This window comes from Trachemys scripta, chromosome 2, assembly GCF_013100865.1.
Source record: "Trachemys scripta elegans isolate TJP31775 chromosome 2, CAS_Tse_1.0, whole genome shotgun sequence".
Taxonomy (NCBI): Eukaryota; Metazoa; Chordata; order Testudines; family Emydidae; genus Trachemys; species Trachemys scripta.
The window spans coordinates 29,631,673-29,654,185 of NC_048299.1; the positions used below are offsets into that span (position 1 = coordinate 29,631,673).

Genomic DNA, 22,513 nt, shown 5'->3' on the forward strand with positions numbered 1-22,513 from the left:
TCCTCCCAACTCTCTTATTGTCAGAGTGGTATGAAAAATAAGGGCAGAATAGCTGTATGTTGATCATATCTTATTGGTTACACAGACTGTTTTCCCAAGCTGATACAGATGGCAATGACATTAATAATTAAGTATTTTGTATCTAGCACTCTTAAAGTGGTTTTCAGCAGTTGATTTGAAGGCATTTAAATTTCATCTGAAACTTCTCAATTATTTTAACCATTAGAGATTAAAATTAATAGTTTAGAATATGAGAGGCTGAGCCTTCAACAAAAGGGAACTCTTTCTTTTTAAATCTCAAAATCGTCTATGACCAAATGATACAAGAGGATTTGGTGCCTTATACCTTTTCTTTAATCCACTGCAAATGGTTGTTTAAAAACCCAAGCTCAAATTTCTAGATTTGGGCTTCTGCCCTCTGGATAATTAATCAAGAAACCAGGCAAGAGAAACCTCTACTAAAACTCTCAGTGATACTTTTACCTGGTTCTATAGGCCCTCTACTTTTTGAACTTCTAGTAGAAAAAGAAGTTAATTTTTCTATAGTTTATCATAACATAACATCTTCTGAACACTTTCCCTGTACATAAGAATGGTTTTGATAAAATTAAGTTTGTACAAGTTATAGATTTCTTTTTTATTAATAGTGTTATCTATAATGTTGTTAGCAGTGTTTCTACTAAGTTTATGTAATTTTCAGCTTTGGAAATCTTGGGCTTAGGACTGTTGTTGTAGTCCAGTAGGGATAAGGAGGAAATCAACTCTGCCATCCCCTTACTCCAAAAGTACATTCCAAGTTCTTTCTGTTGCTGTGACATGAGTAGCACTCTCCCAGCGATCATGTCCAGGCAATGGATCCCTCCATTCTTAGAAGCAAAGGTATTTTAGAGAAGGAACTGACTTTTCCTGTCATGGACTTCAGACTTACTTCTCTGTTCAGTAGCTCAAAGATGGCTTTGTTTAAGATGACCAAATTTAACTCTAATTGATTTGCCTATTTTATATATGTATAAAATGTGTTATTTTAAAATTTTGATTTGCTAATATGTGGTGCAATATTTTAATGTTTATTTTTATGCCAGACCCCCAAAATGCTTGTCCAAACGGTTGGCAAGTAATAAGTACCCCAAGAAGTAGCACTTAATGTATTTTTAAAATATTTGAATTTGAACAATCCACAGATATGAATTTTCAAATTAAATACAAAGCATTTAGATATTTAAAATCTAGTGCAAGGCTTTGTTTCCCTGAGGGACACATTCAGAATGATGGCTTGGGTTCATTATTTTTGATAACAATATGACAGAAAGATCTTATGAATGTTTATCCACACTTGCTGTGTTAACTTTTGGCAAAAGATTCTGTCCTTTGCCAGTCTTTCTCTGGTAGCAAAGCTCTGGAGATTTTGGGGCCTGGATAACTTGGTATTTTCAGAAGGAGTCTTTGCCTGGAGAAAAAAACTGCAAATAGGGAACAGAATCCATTGGGCACTTTCTAACAAAAGAGGAATGCAACAAGAAAGGCAGGGTTAGCCTTAATTGAGAATTCACCTTCTTTATACTTTTTCATGTGTAAATTAAGTTGGACATAAATTTTGTAGCTCATGTTATATGCCGAGATCTGCTTGGCAGTGCAAGGAGGATATATGTCATGAAAAAGGAACTGGGTTGGACAGAAAATAGGAGAAACTTGCCCAAAGTACTTAAGTAGTGCTGGACGATACTATGAGTTACCCTTCCAAAGTGACTTCCATAAATAGATTGTACCAAAAGCAGATTTAATTTATTCCCAACCTAAACATTTCCATAAAAATAGTTAAGGTTGAAAGTGTGTTTCACTGGAGTCCAGTTACTACACAAAAAATACATTTTCTTTGTAAAATTTTACCCGTTAAGAAGAAAGGTATGGAAATGAATACTCAAGAGATCCAGGAAGTTCCCCATTATCATATCATTCCTTGTAATTCACTATCACTCCATTCCCCTATGGGGGAATAAAAACCCTACCTCATTCAGACTTAAACCGGGGACAGTCCTTGCTATTCTCAGTGGTAAAATATTGAGCGGCTTAAAAATACCTCAGCCTGGAAAGCACCTTAATGCTTAAATCAGAGATAACTGATGTAATTCTAAAAGAGCTCTCTTTTTGACTTGTGGAATCCTAACATATTATTTAAAGCTTGTTCCCTCTATGACCCTAAGTGCGTGCTGTTTTCTGTACATATTTGTATTCTGCACCCCTGAGATTCCGTACTAATGACACATCTTTGTTCTCTGTCCCTGTATTATAACAATAGTTTAAATGTTGTGCTCAGTTTATTTTTCAAACCTATGTTGAATTACGTACCACAAACAAAAAGAACCCCTATGTTAAAAGAACATTATTAAGGTTGCAAAGTTAAGAACTCAGAACTTAGGAAATACCAGAACTATGGTTGCTTGAACAACCTTAATTCACCCCATACATATGCAGGATGTATGTGTTACTGTTTTTTTTTTTTTCACACAGGACTGCTGCCTCATTCAGTGCACAGAATAGGTGGCGCTTACTTAATGAGCAGCTATTCAATATTTTGTTTCTTCCTCATTGTTCTGTGTGTGGTCTCATGCCTTATTTACTGAAGACTATTCATCCTTCAGACTTATTTCCAAATGGGCTTTTTTATGGCCTTCATCACTTTAGTATGAGTGCGTCACAAATATTAATGAATTTGTTTTCACAACACTCCTACTGTCAGAAACCAGGACGTGGGCAATCATGCCTAGTGGTTAGAGCAGGAGTTGGTAGCCAGGAATAGGAGCCCAGGGACAGAGGCATATGCAGAGCCACAGTCAGGAGTCTGAGTCGGGGTCAGAGCTGGAGTTAGAGGCCAGAAGTCAGAGCCACGGTACAGAGCTGGGTTACCTGGAATGAGGTAAGACAAGGCCAAGACTGGGGCCAAGTTCGGAGCAGGGCTGGGAACAAGCAGGCACAGGAGCTAATGCATCTGTGAGCAAATGCTTTGAGCAGCCACCAAACTGCTTCTGGGTTTAAGAGCTGGTCTGCTGATTCTTTCCACCAGCTAGGTGGCATAGCCAGCCAGGCAGCCTATTACAGGCCAGCTATACTCGTTAGGTTGCCCCAGGGGACTGCAAGCCGTGATTTTTAACACCTATAAGATGAGAAGGTGGTGTTATCAGCAATTTAGAGAAGGGGAGATGAAGCACAGAGATTAAGGTTTCCTAGAGTTCAAGGTCAGAAGGGACCACCGGCTCTTTGAGCTCTGGTCAAGTGAAAAATTCTCCAAGTTATATCTAAGAATATAAGAATGGCCATATTGGGTCACACCAGTGGTCCATCTAGACTAGTATCCTGTCTTCCAACAAAAACAATGAGTCCTTGTGGCACCTTAGAGACTAACAAATTTATTTGGGATAAGGTGCCACAAGGACTCCTCGGTTTTGCTGATACAGACTAACACGGCTACCCCTCTGAAATCTGTCTTCCAACGGTGGCTAGTGCCAAATGTTTCATAGGGAATGAAAAGAACAGGGCAATTATCAAGTGATCTATCTCCTGTCGTCCAGTCCCAACATCTGGCAATCAGAGGCCTAGGGACACCCAGAATATGGGGTTGCATACCTGATGCATCAATGGCTATTAGCCAAGATGGTCTATCCTCCATGAACTTAGCTGATTCCTTTCAGAATCTTGTTATGGTTTTGACCTTCACAATATCCTTTGGCCACAAGTGCTGCAGGTTGATTGTGTGTTGTGTTAAGAAGTGCTTCATTTTGTTTGTTTTTAAACCTGCTGCATATTAATTTAATTGGGTGACCCCTGGTTCTTGTGATATGTGAGGGCGTAAATAACACTTCCTTATTCCATTGCTCTACACCATTCATGATTTTATAAACCTCTCTTATATGCCCCTCTTAGTCATCTCTTTTCTAAGATGAACAGTTCCAGTCTTTTTAATCGTTCCTCATAGGGAAGCTCTTACGTACTCTTAATCATTTTTGTTGCCCTTCTCTGTACGTTTTCCATTTCTAATATATCTTTTTTGAGATGGGCCAATCAGACCTGCACGCAGTAGTCAAGGTGTGGGTGTACTATGGAGCCTTTTTTAAAAATTGGTGTCACATTAGCTATCCACCAGTCATCTGGTACAGAAGGTGATTTAAGGAGTTATATTTGGGTTCCTTCTGAACTCTTGGGTGAATACCATCTGGCTCTGGTGACTTAATACCGTTTAATTTATCAATTTATTCCAAATCCTCCTCTGTTAATCTGGGACAGTTCCTAAGATTTGTCACCTAAAAAGAATGGCAAAGATTTGGAAATCTCCCTCACATCCTCTTCAGTGAACTTTTCTGTAATGGCCTTGTCTTCCTTGAGTGCTCCTTTAGTACCTTGATTGTCCACTGGCCCCACTGATTGGCAGGCTTTTATGCTTCTAATGTACTTAAAAAAAAATATTCCTGTTAGTTTTGAGTCTTTTTTGTCCTGACTAATTATACTTTTACACTTTACTTGCTAGAGTTTGTTCTTTTCTATTTTCCTCCGTAGGATTTGACTTCCGTTTTTTAAAGGATGCATTTTTGCCTTTAACCGCCTCTTTTACTCTGTTTTGCCATTGTGGCATTTTTTTGGTCCCTTTACTATTTTTTTTTAAATTTGGGGTATACATTTAATTTGAGCCCCTATTATGGTGTTTTTAAAAAGTTTCCCTGCAGCTGAAGGCATTTCATTTTTGTGATTGTTCCTTTTAATTTCCGTTTAACTAACTTTCTCATTTCTGTGTAGTCCCCCTTTCTGAAGTTGAATGCTATTGTGGTGGGCTTCTTTGGTATTTCCCCTGCACTCCTACAAGGATGTTAAATTTAATTGTATTATGGTCACGATTGCCAAGCGGTTCAGGACTGACTTAGAACTAAATCAAGATTTGCCCCTCTCCTTGTGGGTTCCAGGACTAGCTGCTCCAAAAAGCTAGTCATTAATGGTGTCGAGGCTGATTTCCCCACTCTGAGTGCAGAAGGTGGTGGCCCTCAAGGATTCCAAAAATTAATACTGGCCACTCCAGGCTTGTATTAAACTCCCAAGGTTACAGCTTTTCTCTGCCAACACCCAAGTGCAAAAAACCCCTTTTAGAATCCAAAAAGGTGCATTTGGGAATTTCTTCATGTGGGGGTACCCTCAAGCCCTTTCACTCACTCTCTCTCTCTCTCTCTCTCTCTCAAGGAAATCAGCCTATGCACAAACCTCTTGGGACACAAAAATTCAATCCTGTTCTTAAAAAAAGGTAAATTTTATTAAAAAGAAAAAGAAGGAAATACATTTGGAACTTAGGCTTTTTGCTAGGTTTTAAAAAAAAACAATTACAGGGATTAAGCATCAATATAGCTTCTTGAGGTCCAGTTTAAAGGTTACAAGCAAAACAAAAGCACCTGGGGTTAACACAGAGGAGTTCCCAAGCCATAAAGCAGTAAAAGAGATAAACCTGATCGCGTCTTCCTAGACAATCTACTTACATATCTGGGGTTTCAAATGAGTAGTTCTAGGTATGATCTGATGATTTTCATACTGGGCTCAAGCTTTTACAGCATAGCTCCAATCCTGTGCTGCTCTCCAGGAGAACAACACAGACAAAGGGAAAGTTTTTTCCCAATTTTAAAAAATTCTAGCCTTCCCATTGGCTCTTTTGGGCAGGTGCCCACTCCCTTCCTTTTACCTATAGACTTTTTAACCCCTCACATGGAAAGCAAGTAGAGAACAGCTACTAACAGGGATTTTATAGTTAACTGGCTGGCTGGGTGCCCATAAAAGGGAGCTGCCGCCCTCCCCTTCATTTATCACAAATGGTGTCTAGAAAGTTTATCTCTGCATCCCATCCTGAGGTGACATGTAGTCAGTCAATATGGGCATAGTTGAAATCCTTCATTATTGAGTTTTCTAGCCTCTCTAATCTCCTTGAGCATTTCACAATCACCATCGCTATCCTGGTCTAGTTGTCAGTTGTATATTCCTCCTGCCCTACTCTTACTATTCAACCATGGAATTTCTTTCCATAGAGATTCTATGGTACAATTTGATTCATTTAAGATTTTTACTGTGTTTGACTCTATGCTTTCTTTCACATAAAGTGCCACTCTCCCACCACCATGACGTACTCTGTCATTCCTACATATTTTATATCCTACTCTAGCCTGTATATCACATGCCATTTCATTTTATCCAGTTATCTCTGTATAAAACCCAGTAACTTCTGTTTTGCTAAAGCATAATATATATGTATTAAGCATATCATCCAAAAAAGGCATCCAGTCTTGATTTAAAGACATCAAGAGATGCAGAATCTACCACTAATTTCTCATTTGAATTTGACTTCCTTCATTTTCCAGCTATTGGTTCTTGTGCTAGAAGAAAGGGTCCTTTCGTACCTGGTATTTTCTCCCCTTGAATATACTTCTGCATTGTAATCAAGTCATCTGCCTTCTTTTTGATAAACTAAACAGATTGAGCTCTTTACGTCTCCTGTAAAACTTTTTCTCCAACTCTCAAATCTTTTTACTGTCAAAAATATCCACTAATTTTGGGTACCCAATTTGAGATACCTAGAACCTGATTTTTCAGAGTACTTAGCATTGTATAACACTTCATATATGCAAAGCACAGCTCCCATTGACCTCAGTTGCAGTTGAGAGTGCTCAGCACTTCAATGAGACCCCAGGTTCTCAAATCAGGCACCCAGAAAATGAGGAGTGCACAATTAATGACCACCTGTGAAAAGTCTGGTTTAAGTGGCTTGTCCAGAATCACACAGGAATTCTGACAGAGCCAGGGATTGAGACAGCCTTTTCTCATGCAGTTCCCTGGCTCATTCACCGCAGACTTAGCACCAGATGAAGCAAGGGTCCTACAGATAACGTCCTACAGATAACAGCCTTCTTTAATACGCATCCCTGATTTATCCCCAGATTAGGTCCATCTTGAGCATTGAATAAAGTTAGGGGGTCTATGAAATAAATAATCTTTAATCACATGATCATATATTATCATAATGCACAAGGGGATTGAATTAAGGTTGGACAGGCAACCTTAATTCTGGCATTTCCTAACTTTTAAATGCTTGAAATGCAACCTTAATAACGTTCTTTTAACATAATTTTTGTGTGTGTATACGTTTTTTAAAAAGCAACCAAAAATTCCATTATATGGCATCCTGTTGCCATCAATATGTGTCATTAGCCACTGGGTTTCACAGATGTTTATCGGAAGAAGAATGGTGAGACTCAAGCTCTAGAAGGGAGTGTGCTGTGGTGGGCACAAATGCTTCTGCCTCGTTCCCTGTAACCTGTCCTTGTCCCAGTCATGTTTCTTTCCCACTCCTTGTCCTAGTCCCTCTCCTTGCCTACCCAGTCCCAATCTCCACTCTTTAGGTGTTTCATGCCAGTCTTAGTCTTACTTGTCTTTCCTTCCAGTCTTAGTCTCCTAGCTAAGGCATTCCTAGTTTCTCCCCAGATCTTTGTCCCCAGTCAATCCCAGTTGCCTCTCCCACATCATGACTCATCATTCGATCTGTCTCTCTCCCACTCACTGGAGTCCAGTTGCCCCACTGGCGCCTAATCCCAATCTCTGTTCTTGGGCTTTTTGTCAAATTTTAGTGTCCCCACCCCTGGCTCCTCGACCCAATCTTTGCCTAGCTAATCCCAATTCTTCACCCTGAGTCCTCATCAGATTGATCTCCCTTCTTTTTTTCTGTCCACCCAACTTTTTTCAATCCCAGCCCCATACCTGGCTCCTACTCAAAATCTCTTTGCTCAGCCAGTCCCAGTCTCTGCAATGGCTTCCCGTATCAGTCTCCGTCCACCCAAACTACTCGTTCCATTTTCCCTCTCACCATCCTTCCCAGCTTTCAGTCATGATTTCTGCCCACCCTCCCCTCGCTCCCTCTCCCAGTGGACTCTTCCCACAGGTCTGGCTCTTGTCCCATCTGCATTTGGATCACTGCCCAGGAGAGAGTCTCCCTGCTTTCTGTTCGGTTGCCTGGACCTGGCATGGTTCACAGCATACAGCTGCAATTGCAGGGCAAGTCATGCTTAGCCATTTGCTGATGAATGCCCAGTGCAGATGGATTCTCCAGGAAATTTAGCTACTAAAAATCTAAGTTTACTGAACATGTACAAACAGCTCCCCATCCTCACTGCAAATTTCAAGTCTCTGCTTCAGAACATGGGGTCTCTAGAGCTTTTAAAAAGACAAGGTTGGCAGGAATTGTTTTACATTGACAAAACAACATATTTTCCCCTAGTCTCATTCTTGAAAAAATTTGAACCATTTCAACTGAAAATGTCCAAAAAAATTCGGTATGAGTCAAACACCTAGCATGAAAAACTTCAGTCCAAACAGTTAAAGTATGGTAACATTATCTTATAATGGTCATTGTTGGGCAAACTTAATAGGTGCTGCAATGAGCCTCGCCTGTAATAGTGTGCATCAGAATCAGTTTTCAAGATACTCTGTGCTGAATTTACTTAGCTTGTGCAGTCCCATTGATGTCAGTGGAATTGTGTGAAGTGTAAATCAGTACTGCCTTCAGCCCTCTGAATTTAAGAGCTGTTGGAACTTCAGTTTTCTTTGAGCTTTTTTTTTGTTTTGGTATTGTTGACTGCATGCCATGACACTGAAACTAAATCATCCTGTCTATCATATTAACCAGCGTTAGTCATTTATTAAACTATCACCTTGTCTTTAGCATTTAATATATAAGTTTTTAAAGTGCTATTTGAGTGGAGGTAAAATGACAGAGTAGGAAGCTGTAGTTTTTTTAATGCATTAACTGGAAGATAAAGCTGTATATTGTCTCTTTTCTGTATTTCTTATCTTGGGACCTGTTTATAAGTGACTGAAGCACTTTTGCAGATGGTGATTTTTTTGCATGCTAATCCTGCAGAGAAACATTGTGTGCAACAAACTATGCTGTGTCAACAAACACAAGAAACTTATGCTGCAGCGAAAGACAGTAACAACAGGTATTTTGTGGGTATGGAGATTTGGTAAAATGTAATAGCTGGCTAGTGTTGACACACATTTAATATCGACTCTGTTACAACAATTTTCTTTTGTATTTCAACCATTTGTATTTCCCTTTAGAAATGATTAGTTCTTTTGAAATCATCAAACTGGGAATATCATGACACATTCAGTAGGGCTTCATATAATTATTTTATTAATCTAAAGTCTGCATTTTCCATGTAAAGCAAGGTGATCGTTCTTTTGTTTCATGTTTGTCTGTTATTGGTCCAGTCATACACTCACTTAGGTAATTACTGTGAGATGGGCTTTTTTGTTGTTTACTATTTTCCAAATGAATTAATTGATTAATTGAAATGGACAACAGTACCAAGGAAATAAGTGTTGATTATTCTCCATCTGTAATGTCTTCTAAGAGTATAGTGGTTTAAAGGTATTTTTGCCTTGATTTCATGCAGACATCAAAAACTCATATTCTTCTTTAAAATTTATAGATAGTAAGGCCAGAAGAGATCATCTTGAGTCCTCCAGTTTCCTGGATGTTGACCTTCATTATCACCACTCATGTCCTACCAAGTAGCCGTAGGGACAGGACAGGATTGTTCTATTATGGCTGTAGTAAGATGTAACAAGTCCTGGATCAAATTTACTCTGAGGGTACATCTACACTACAGGTGGGAGTCGATTTAAGATACGCAAATTCAGCTACGTGAATAGCGTAGCTGAATTCGACGTATCGCAGCCGACTTACCCCGTTGTGAGGACGGCGGCAAAATCGACTTCTGCAGCTTTCTGTCGGCGGCGCTTACTACCACCTCCGCTGTTGGAGTAAGAGCGCCGATTCGGGGATCGATTGTCGCGTCCCAACGGGACGCGATAAATCGATCCCCGAGAGGTCTATTTCTACCTGCCGATTCAGGCGGGTAGTATAGACCTAGCCTTAAAGTCACGGTCTGATGCTTCTTCCTTGTTTCATGGGGGAAGTCCAATTTGCATGAGCTGGAACCTAAGGAGCCAGTGACAGTGGTGATCTCCTGTATAGCCCATACAGAAGAGAGAGGGCAGTCCTAAATCCCCTTACTCTTCTGTGTGGATAGGAAGAGGGCTTAAAATTGAGCTCTGAGAAAACTGTCCCAATGCCCAATTTCTCCAGCTTTACAAAAAACATACCAAATGATAGTCTAAAAGGGTTTTTGTTTGTTTGTTTGTTTTGTTTTTTTTAATTTTAGGCCTTTTGTCCCTGTACTACCTTTTTGTGAATAATCTCTTTTTTCACATCTTATTTCCTTTAGTGTGTTTATATGTAGCAATCATGTCCCCCTTGAGTTTTTAAATATTGTATAATTGATTTCTTTTCTCATATGTTATCTTCTAATCTTTGTACATGTACATAATAATAGCTAGCTCCTATATTTGTTTTTCTCTGTATTTTCTCTAGCTTTTCAATATCCTTCATAAACTTTGAGGACCAGAATAACACCCAGTATTTTAGATATTGGTAATTTGTAACAGAGCTACCAATAGCATTATCACCTTATTATAGCATTATACAAGATATCTGTTTAGCTCATATGAATAAAAAATGTTGGATTTATTTTTTCTAGGACAAATCCTTGCAATTTCTTACTTACTGTCACCCATAAGTATTTCTGTTTTCCTGCTATCTATATGATTTCTCTTCCAATTAGTATCTGTTTGCATCTTTATTCCAAGAAGGTGACATTATGTTTGTAAGTGTTAAATCTTATTTAATCCCATGTATCCATTGTGCTAATCTCTCCAGATCACTTTAGCACTTTGCTCTGTCCTCCTGTGTGTTTGCTGGGCCTCTGCTTTTGGTGTGGATCAAGTGTATTCTGTATTGATTTTAAGCCTTCCTCTAATTCCTTAATGCGAATAGTTAACATTATGGTTTCTAATACGGACTCCTATAGTACCTTACCTGATACAGTTGCCTCTAACATGCATACAGTCACACAGTTTTGAATCCATACTCTGTTATGTATCTGTGTTATGTGGCATTTTTTTAAAAGCTGTAAGCAATTCAATGCAAGCACTGCATTTTCTTGTGTTTGTATAGTGCCTAGTACAATGATGCCCCGATCCTGATTAGGACCTTCAGGGACAACTATAATACAAATATATTTAAAAATTAAAAATGTTATTTAGATTGCAAAGTCAAGCACATGAAAATTAGGAATTGCTAGAATTAAGGCTGCTTATACAATTTAATTCAGCCCCCTAGTGCATATCCATTATGATACAGCCTTTAATTACACGATCACATATTATTTTCTCCACAGAACTCCTCCATCATTCAGAACCTCTGTGTGGCCACAGTGCTTGCCATGCTTTCTTTATCACTAAATGCAATTAAAAAAACTGTCACACCTGACATGTTGAGCACTATACTCTTTGCATTACCTGTCAATCTACATATAGCTACCTCTTATATAATAATACCTCTTATATAATACAGTTGTTGCCATTAAAAATTAACATTTGTAAATAAACAGTGTTTCTGACATCTTGAAGCTTTCTGCCATACGTAAAATAGCAAGTTTCAGGTATTCTTTGGTTAAATTACAAAAAATAGTAAGTGGTGGTATTCATACAATCCCCACCCACAGCACTACCTTTAAATAGTTCCCACTGGTGTCACCTGTGTGTCTTCCTAGCCATCCCCTTGCCATTCCATCTTTCTGTTGCCGCCATCACCAGCACTAACGGAAAAGGAGGAAGAAGAGGAGGAGGCCAAGGGAGGAGAGAGAGCATCCAGCATTCTCCCCTTTTACCTGGAAGAGGTAGAATGGCCCATGATGGGCGGTGAAGGGAGCTATGGAGAAGCAGCAGCTCCCCTGGCAGTGGGTCACATCTCTTGTCTAGCAGGCTACCCATAGCTCCCCCTGTTGTCCCATGTGCTGCTGTGGCTACCTGAGACAGGCTTTGATGCCCCAGTCTCTCTATTATTAGATAAGAATCTTAATTACACTAGCTGTTGGATGAGGGGGAAATACAAAGCTGGGTATCCTCTGCATACCTGTGCAGACCCCACACTGGGCCCAAAGGGGTGCAGCACTGGGCCCAGGTAATCTCACCCCTCCAGACGTGCAGGGTATGCTCCAACTGGAGAGGAAGCTTAAAAGGAGACCACTCAGTTCAGAAGGGGAAGCTGGGGAGGAAGACAGACATATCCTGAGTGCTCCTGGGGAAGTGTCTTGGACTTGGAGCCCTGGGAAGGGACAGATAATAGGAAGTGACTCAGGGAAGGTTGCAAGGGCACTCCAGGGTGCCATGCCTTGGATCAGTGTCTGGTGGCATCAGAGGGCCCAGGCTCCCATACCAACTGGCCCAGCTGCAGGAGGGGCATAAGCCTCGTTCCAATCCCACTCCCACTCTGATAACAAAAGGGGCAAAGACATTGCAAACCTGAGGTGAAGCTAAACCCATCCTCGGGTGGGGAACTGGACTGAAAGGCATTTCTACTGGGAGGCGATATAAGTGTGTGATTCTCTAAAGGCTCTATTACAATACCAAAGACACCGCAACCCTCACTTCTTCACTAGACTATCTAATGCAAGCTTGGCAAAAAAATCAGCACTCAGTACTGAGACCAAACATGGGATGGTTCAGCTTGAAAGGAATATTTATGATAAAATTATGACCAGTTGAAAAAAGTGTTTGTATAGAAACTCTGTCTCAAACTCAGCTAAATCATTGCTTAACATTACAATATACTGCATAATATGAAAAGTTGATTAAAAAAATCCATTATTTTAAAGGCCGTTTCATGAATTATTATTCTATTGGCTAAGAACTTCATGAGACTGTCACTTCAGAATGATGAATTGTATAGAGAATTCCTTTTAATAAATACCATTTTACTGAGTTTGCAATAAAGAAAATACATGAGTTTCACAAAAGGACAATATGTAAAAATACCCACTATCTAATGCATGTTTCCACAAACGGTGCCTCATACCCCAAAATTAATACTTCTTGTGGTGCCTGACATTTCTGGACTCCTGGGTCCTAGAGTGTTCAGGGCCACTCCACCTGTATTTCCCCTCGGTGATCCATCAAGGGCACCCAATTCAGCTTCCAGATCTCCAGCCATTGCCTTTCTGGTTGGAGACCCACATCTCACTCCCTTCAAACCAGGGTGTGTCCAGGTTGCCTTCACTGTGTATTTCCCAACAAAGGCAGTCTGCCTAAACAGACCTGCTTGCTTTCCCTTCAGAGACTGATAATAGAGTGAATCCTACAGATATAAGTTACCACTTGGAGTTTTCTAGGCAAGCCTACTTTATTCTTAAGGTAAAAAGCACTACAGAGAAAACATTAAAAAAAAAAAAAAATTTAGCGTACACGCATCCTAATAAGCTTACCAGAGTTCTTCCCAACTTTCACCTGGGCTCTGGCCAGAACATGTGTTCAGCACCCCACCTTAGGGGCTTCCTTGTGGTTATAAGTTCATCAGAACTTCAGCTCAGAACAAGCACACTCAAATGATAAGTTTAGTCCACCCTTTTATACAGATCAAAGCTCTTTGATCTGGAGTTCCCAGAAGCAGATAATTAATGTGCAATGGGTCTCTCTCTCCCCAGGGGGAGGCTTCAAAGGGTTGATAAAGAGAGGAATTATATTAGCATATACCCTCTCCTCCTAGAGAAACCCCCTTAATCTTAAAAATTCACATTCACATCACTCTGAAGATACAGTCCTTTCCGGAGAGTGCATTAATCTTGACTTCCTACTAAAGAGGTTCCATACAATCCCACAATAGTTCATAAATATTTGCATTTGTAATACAGTGAACTCCAAAGATGCTAAACTTAATTCAGTAAAGTTTAACTTGATTCAATAAGGTTTGTTCAGGATATTGTCAGTCTGTCACAAGGAGTTACTGGGATTTTTGTCTCAGATATGTCATCTTCTTTAGACAAAAGGTAAAGTTCTTATTTGGTATAGCTCTGTGTAAGCTCAAAACTTGTCTCTTTCACCTACAGAAGTTGGTCCAATAAAAGATATTGGCTTGGCCATCTTGTCTCTCTAATAACCTGGGATCAACAAGGCTATAGCATCACTGCAAACAGAAAGCTAGTTGTCCTCCATCTCAGAATGTGCACTTCGTTGAATGGGACTTTGGGATAGTAAGATGGAGTCCACAGAGGAAGCCAAAATTGAAGGGAGAATGGAAACCACCTCATTTGGAATACTGTAATAAACTAAAAAACTGCCTGTTGTATAGAAACTCTTTGACATCCATACATGGTGAAAAGTATCAGAGGGTAGCCGTGTTAGTCTGTATCCACAAAAACAACAAGGAATCTGGTAGCACTTTAAAGACTAACAGATTTATTTGGGCATAAGCTTTTGTGGGTAAAAAACCTCACTTCTTCAGATGCATCTGTGTTGCTATAGCCTTGTTGTTGACGCATCTGAAGAAGTGAGGTTTTTTACTCATGAAAGCTTATGCCCAAATAAATCTGTTAGTCTTTAAAGTGCTACCAGACTCCTTGTTATACACAGTGAAGGTAATGTAGTAAATAAGAGCAGATTCTATCCCCTAAAAGAAAAATATAGTTGTCCTTTAATCTCTTGTCATTAAATAATATAGGCATTTTGACCTACACTGTTAACTTTCAAATTTAGAATCTAGCCTACAGCTCAGAATTATGTGCCTGGGCTAATGATTACATTAATCCACATAGTCATGTGGTACTTCTTCTCAAAATCCACATAAAATCTTACCTTAAAAACAATCGTGTGTAAGAAGCAAAAAGCCTGAATACTACCAATAATATTAACAGCTGAGAGCTTAGGGTTTAAGAACTAAGAATAGATTTTTTACTTTGATTCTGTGCCCAGGGACTCTGGCAGAGCAGTGGGTTCTCATGAAAACCCCTCTGTATTACTGCCTTTAGGGGGAGATTATAATGAAATGTCTTTTTAAAAATAATGTATGTAACTTGTAATATGAATTGGTAAGATGTTCAACATATGTGGCGAATATGCTATATAAGGATAAAAGTGTTAAGTTGTCAGTACACCTCTACCCCGATATAACGTGACGCGATATAACACAAATTCTGATATAACGCAGTAAAGCAGTGCTCCGGGGGGGGGCTGCGCGCTCCAATGGATCAAAGCAAGTTCGGTATAATGTGATTTCACCTATAACGCGTTAAGATTTTTTGGCTCCCGAGGACAGCGTTATATTGGGGTAGAGGTGTATTAGAAGAAAGGTACACTCAGTCTTTGTACATTTGTAATGCTGTACGTATAACAGAAACTTCTCTACTAAATAACTTCATGGTAATTCACTGTGAATATTTTTAGTGTCTTGTAGCCTTCAGTATTACTTCATTTTTTACATTTTCTGTTTGACATCCTTCTGTTTAAGACTGAATTTTCCTAATATCACACTTTGCTCTTTTCCCAATATTACTTGAAGGCCTAGGACCTTACAGGTAATGGACCTGACCAGATTGTATTTCTGGAACCTGAGCATCTAGTGATCTGGATGAGAGCTATCCCAAGTTACAGGATGGATTGATTTAAACCAAAGTGACTTAAATCAGCAAGCAGGAAATCTAGAGCAACATGTGGTTCACCCTCCTTCCTAGAAAGTGAGAGGAGTTTTTCTGCAATAACCTCAGGCTGTGCTAATTTGAGGTGGCAGAGAATGAGTTTGTTTATTGATAGGCGATAAGGCTGTAATGTGAAAATGGCAATGGTGCAGTGCAACGCACGTTTAATGTCTTTCCACATACTACCTGAAAGGTAGGCTTATGCCTCTGCTGATCCATGTCCATTGCCTTTTGTATATTTTAACTTTCTTCTGTTATTAGCTTTATTCTTTATCAACATGTTTTTCTTTGTTCCTGTATTAACACTTTAAAAAGGAGTTGACTCACTTTTAAAATGTCTGTGATTTAATTGTAAAAACATTATAAAAGTCTGAGGAAAGCTTTTTAAAAAAAGAGTCCAACAAGGGAATAGAACTACAACCGTAGCTTTAAATGGAACTCTGGTGCTATACAGCCAAAGTGCATATCATTTCAACAGGCAGAAATAAGAGTGATAAGTTTTGCTGGCAGTACATTTTATCCCAAGTTACATTTACATGTTTTGTAGCAGTAATCTTTGAAATATCAGATGAGTTCTGTCTATATCTAAAAACCCCACAAGTGTTAAAAAGGAATTGAAAGATAGCATGGCAGGTAGAAAGGCATGCTCAGCATGGGTGTGTTTGCATTAAAAAATTTTTTACTCTTATTGTAGACAGAGTCCACAACAATTGGAACGGCTCTGAGCACATTTTCATGCCACGGTACCAAAAATACCTGAGTCCTGTCTACACAAGCATTTACACCATTCCTAATACCAAAGCAGCAGTATTATTGCTGGAATAGTAATACCATTTTTTCTAGTGTAGAAGAGGCTGATGAAGATAAGTGCTGGAAATGAAGATAATGTATGATGTAGAGTGGAAAATGTTTTAGAATTATTGATCAGATGAAGAGAAACTAACATTTTTGTTTGCAGGTGTTAAGTATAGCTAGGACCCTTCGTTTTCAATTGTTGTTTTATTTAATTTTTCCTCGGAATTTATCAGTGTTTATTATATCCCTAATCCCATATAAAACTTTTCATTTGAATAAACAGTTTACTATTGTAGACTTACACTTAGAAATATTTACATTTAATAATTGGGCAACACCATTTTTATTGCATACAGTCAACTTCATCCTTTTCTCCTGTTTTGTTTCTTGTGTTCTGAAATGTATTCTGATATAGATTTTCATTTTCTTCCCATTTTAGTGTGTCAAATCTTTATACCATTATCTGCTAACAGCTTGAAATGTGTATGTGGTGGGTGTGAGATTTGTCAGCACTGAGATGCGCACGCACTTCAGAGCTTGCGTACCTGTTTGTGTGTATTTTCTAGACTAATACATTGCCTTACTTCAACAGGCAGCTTTGCATATACACGCAGACTAATGTATTATCATAATACATATATTTCATGCAATGTATTGTATTTTCCTAATAAAACAAGGTTATTTTTAATATATTTGAATGATACAAAAGTAAGGTAAAAATCAGAAAAAAATGAATAATACTTTCTGTAAAACCCGGGACTTTTTTGGTAAAAATCTTTTAAAACTGAAAATGAAGGGGCTTAAGTATAGCCAAACACATTACTTGAATCTTCTCAGGTTTATTCGCCTTTCCGTTTGTCTATGAAAAGCGAACCGTTCTATACATAAGCGAGTGGTGTTTTACGTACCCAGATATTTCTAGTAAGCTTTTGTGAAATGGAAACCCTCCTAAACAAATTCCTTTTTGATAAAGTAATTTTTTTAAAAAAGTTGTTATACATCATATTACATGTTTGTGTGTTTTATTTCATTATTTCAGATGAACGGAAATCCTCTTCTGGGATAATAAGAAGTGGAAAAGGTTTTCAGAATAAAAGTCAGTTTAGGACAATTGCACCAAAGATGGTACCTAAAGTGATAACATCAGGGGTAGTGTCGTGTCTTCCATCTGTTCTTCCTGAACAAACTAATCCTATTTCATCTGCAAGCTCTAAACCACTTATAATGCCAACACAAAACTATACTCTAATGCAAGTTGCTGGTTGTGAGGGAACTTTTTCTCTTGTAGCTTTACCACATATCACCCCTGCACTGGCAGCACAACAAATTCAACAATCAAATGTGCCCCCTCCTGAAAACCTCAAACTACCTATTCCTAGGTATCAATCTGTAAAAAATAAATTGTTGATTGACAAAAAAACAATTCAAACCTCTTCTTCAAGTGCACATAACAAGATTCCCAGCAAGGTACAAATTTCATCACAGACACCAGCAATGACTACTTCAACTGGAGATCTTCCTGAAGCTCATTCTACTACAGATTCATCTGAACAAGTTATTTTAATTGATCATGGTTCTACTGAAATTACAGTTGCTACTTTACTCAGTGAAAACAACTGTGTAGAATCTGGATCTCCTTTACTAAATAAAACCGAAACTGCTGAAGATAGTATTTCGGGACCATCTGTCATTAAAGAATGTTTGTCCAAGCCAATGAATCCAAGTAATCCTGTGAAAATAAATCTACATTCCATGAAATCAACTATTGAAGCCACAAAAGGTTCAGTCATAACATCTGAGAAACTTGAAGAAAAACTGGTGAATTCTACAAATTCTGTCACGGTCCCGTCACCGGCAATATTTGGCAATGAAGTTCAATTGACTCAGTCCGCACCAAAAGGAAAACTTCCTATTTTGCCATATTCAAGAATGAAAAGTGCAATGTTCTGTGAATCTAAACAAAATTCTAACACTGTGGCTACATCTACTCCTGGGCGAAGACCTGAATGTGAAAAAATACCACCTTTGGTAAAAACCTTTAATGTTTCTACCAGAGTTTATGATAAACTACTAGCAATATCTTTTGCACAAATCTCCAAACAAGCCCCCCGTGAAAATACCTTCAGTCCAGCCACTAAACTGGATGTTGATAATCTAAAGAAATTGAATGGTGTCGCCTCTAAGAGAAGAGGCAGAAAACGAAGAACCCCAGATGATATATTGGCATTTCAGACCAAAAGAAGAAAGTGCATCATTAATAAATTTAGAGAGGGTAAAGAGAGAGTAAAAGTTGATCCCCATGAATCAAAAGACAGTAGGGCTGAGTCAGTTAAAAAATACCGTAGTATCAGACCAAAACCTGTAGTTATGCAGGCTTTAGCTCCACTGACTTCTGCGACTATAATAGAGACTCAGGTTCCTGACTGCATAGAACAAGACATTTTCTTAAATGATACACTTCCAAATAAATATTTAAGCTATAAGCAGAGTGATGTCACTTCTGCTAAACAAAGTGATCTGTGTAGAAATTTATTTTCTGCTGTACCTAAGCCATGGCATAAGTGCCATGTCTGTAACCACAACTTTCAATTTAAACACCATCTTCAGGACCACATGAACACACACACAAATAGACGGCCTTATAGCTGTCGAATTTGCCAGAAAGCATATGTTCATTCGGGAAGCCTAAGCACTCACATGAAGCTTCATCACAATGAAGGTAGACTCAAGAAACGTCTATGTTGTGAGTTTTGTGCCAAAGTATTTGGCCATGCAAGAGTATACTTTGGCCATCTGAAGGAAGTACACAGGGTTGTTATCAGCACCGAGCACTCCATAGGTGAACAGCAACTGCAAGATGCTTTAAAGAATAGAGACATAAATATAAAAGGAGCAGAAGAAACAATAGAGAGGTGAGTGCATATACAAGTTAAATGGCAATAAGAAAATGATTTCATTATTTCAGTGTCATATATGGACTCCTATTTACTATAAAAGTTTATTTTTATTAACTTTTTCTTCCAAGGTGAGATTCAGAGCTGCTTGCAAATTTTGTTAGACCTCTCTAGTCAGTCATCTAGTCCATCCCTTTCCTCCTATAGTCCATCAGGATTTATTAATCCTAAATTATCATTGACTGATTGGTGTTTAGTTTAGTCCTGAATATTGCCTGTTTAAAATAATACCACAACCGATAGTGGAGCTGCGATTTTTTTTCATTCCCTGACTTCTTACAGTTAAAAAGTATTTCCTAATATTTAGTCCTGCTTTTTAGCCTTGTTCTCATCTGTATTCTTTCCAATTTGCATTTTTAAAAAGAATGGTACACCTCTACCCTGATATAACGCGGTCCTCGGGAGACAAAAAATCTCACCACGTTATAGGTGAGACCGCGTTGTATCAAACTTGCTTTGGCCCCCCGGTTCCTTGTTCCCTGGCTGCCCCCTGAGACCCCTGTCCCTAATCATCGCTCCTCAGCTACAGGGGGAGGGATCCCTGTACAGGGAGCTGCTCCCCCATCTGCCCAACCCCTGGGCATCCAGGCCCCCTCATACTCAGACCCTCCTGCCGAGCCTCCTCCCCCCCACACAGAACCCCTTTCTCCCCCGATGAGCCCCACTCCCCCTGCACCTGGACCGCCCTGGCGAACCAACCGTACCCCCACCCCACTGAGCCCCAACCAGCTGAACCTGGATCCCCAGCCCACTGAGCCCCACTCCCCTGGCATCTGGACCCTCCAGACCCAGACCCTCCTGCTGAGCTCTATCCCCCCGCACACACACCAACCCCCCCCTGTCCCCCCCCCCCCCCCCCCGCTGAGCCCCAGCCACCTTCATCTGGATCCACTTGCAGAGTCCCATTACTGTTGCACCCAGAACCCACAACAAGCTGCTGTGCATCCAGATTGCACCTGGATTCCCACTGAGCCACCTGCACCCAGATTGCCCCACACAGAACCCTCTTAACCCCCACCTGGTTCCTCCCACAGTAAGCTCCCCCACATTTGGATCCTGCCTTGCTGAGCCTGCCTGCCCATACAGAGGCATAAATTTTTTGGTGCAGTAAAAATGTCTGGTTTTAATAAAGTAAATATAATGTTCCATAAATTCCTCCTCCTTTTCCACTTCTTAAAATTTAGAAGATTAGAAATTTCCATTCTAATTCCAAACATGGCTAGTATTGAAATAGCATACATATTCCTTTTTTTTCTTCCTGTTTTAGGGGAAATAAATGCAATTTTGAAGATTTATTTCAGAGTCAAACAGAAGTCAAATTACAGATCAAATGTGCCAGATGCCAGTTTACTGCACAGTCTTTTGCTGAGATGAAGTTTCATTTGTTGTGTTTTCATGGCGAGGAGCTCCCAGGAAGAATAAAAGAAGGAATTCTACAGGGAGGCAAGGGAGCTCAGGAAGAACTGATCAAACATGCAGCTCATTTCTGGAAGCAGCGCAAAGAGAGACGAAATCCAATCAAACATGGCACTTGTGAGGAAGAGTTCTATGCTTTTCCAAAACTGAAAAGGCAAATATATCTTCATCAAAATAATTTTGATACTTTAACTAAAAGTGAGGTTATTCCATCAGGTAACAGTGAACCAGGAAAGGAGTTGCAAAATTTTGGTTGTGCCACACAAAATAAAAAAATTCAAATTTGGTGTAAAGCTGATTATAACTGCATTTTATGCAAGCAGGTATTTGGAAGAAAAGAGGGGCTTTTCAGTCATTGGCAGAATCATCATAATTGTGAAGACCCCTCTGTTCTTTGGACTATTTTTAATTCATTCTCCAAACAGGGAGTTATTGAACTTTCTAATAACGCTGAAAAATGAAGCAGTGGCAAAATTCAGCTAGAAAAGTATTCCGTTTCCAAGGTTACTGATTTATTTGTGTCTGATTTGCAATGTAACAAAAATTTACAATTAATTCACTCATTCTCTTTGGTGATCAGTTGCAGTGGTTTTACATGTAGTTTAGGTTTGTTTGCTGAATACAAAACTCTTAATTCTCACCGTAGGCCTTTTCAGATACATATATATACACACAAGCCTGTTATATAATGCCATACTTAATATTGATGCACAAGGACCTTCACAGAAACAAGTATGCAGAAATGTTAGAGGTTGAAATTAAGAAGAAAAAGGGAGGAACGTATATTATATTCTGTTGTACTCGGAGACATTAATGTTGCCCTTTGTAAAGTAATGGCGTACAAATGTTCTTCTTGTACAGAATGACAAACCAGATTGAAAATATAACTTTCAGTCTTAGCAGTGCCTCCAGATTTTATGGGAAATGTATATATGCATGCAGTTTTCTGGGTGCATGTTAAGATTTAATGTTTTTATGCTTATAGATATGGGACAATAGAAAACCACAAGAAAAAGTATTAATGAACTCCAAGGAGTATGGATTTCTTTAGAAGTCTTCAGAACTTAAGCTTTCTTAAAAAAAAAAAAAAAAAGTTTGATATTCTTCACACTGCTGGCTCTTTGATTCCTTCTGCACTAACAATCAAGGTTATAAGCCTTGTTTAAAGTCTGTTGGGACCAAATGGGGTTCCCATATTGTTTGGCCAGCCAATGTAGACACTGCCTAAAAGTTGTGTTTATGCTACTATGAGCTAAAACCTTGTTTACACCTAGACTCTTTTGAAGACACTAAAGTAGGTACTATGTTGTCTAACAATGCTCAAAGGAGGTAAGATGACAATGATAAAAATGCTGGTGCTCCTTTTACCCTATTGCTTCCTCCATTTCTACCATCTGTCGAGCTGTACCTGTGGTAGTGCAGTCATGGAAGAATTATCCATAGAAAGTCTGAGGTAGGCACATACTACTTTGCTAAAACTCTGAAAAGTCCAAGACTTTAGCCTGGTTATGGGAACATAGGAAGATAGGGCCTAAAAAGTGTTGGATTCTCATAGTGAGATCCTGGAAGATATTACATGATTTTTCTGTGTTTTCTGTAACATCAGTAAAAGTTTGATAAGCCGATAACTTTTGAATGACATTCCTTATCCTATAACGCTGTTTGGTGTTTAAGTATGAGACTGGAGCCAAATAAAATAGAAAACAAAAAGGAAAAATCTCACAGAAACAGCATTGTTTGAGG

General features: G+C 39.1%; 1 protein-coding gene across 3 annotated transcripts in view; it reads left to right on the forward strand.

Annotated features, from left to right (window-relative positions):
- Positions 1-21,863, forward strand: part of ZNF438 (zinc finger protein 438) — a 105,200-nt gene extending 83,337 nt beyond the window's left edge. For 2 of the 3 annotated variants that reach the window (XM_034760139.1, XM_034760138.1), the window contains 2 exons: positions 17,440-19,312; positions 20,622-21,863. In XM_034760139.1, the coding sequence (XP_034616030.1) occupies positions 17,440-19,312; positions 20,622-21,231 (2,483 nt within the window). In that variant the 3' untranslated portion in view covers positions 21,232-21,863. Of the gene's footprint in view, positions 1-15,469; positions 15,645-17,439; positions 19,313-20,621 lie in introns of all 3 variants that reach the window. The other variant, XM_034760140.1, reaches the window with a different exon arrangement.
- Positions 21,864-22,513: the final 650 nt, after the last annotated feature.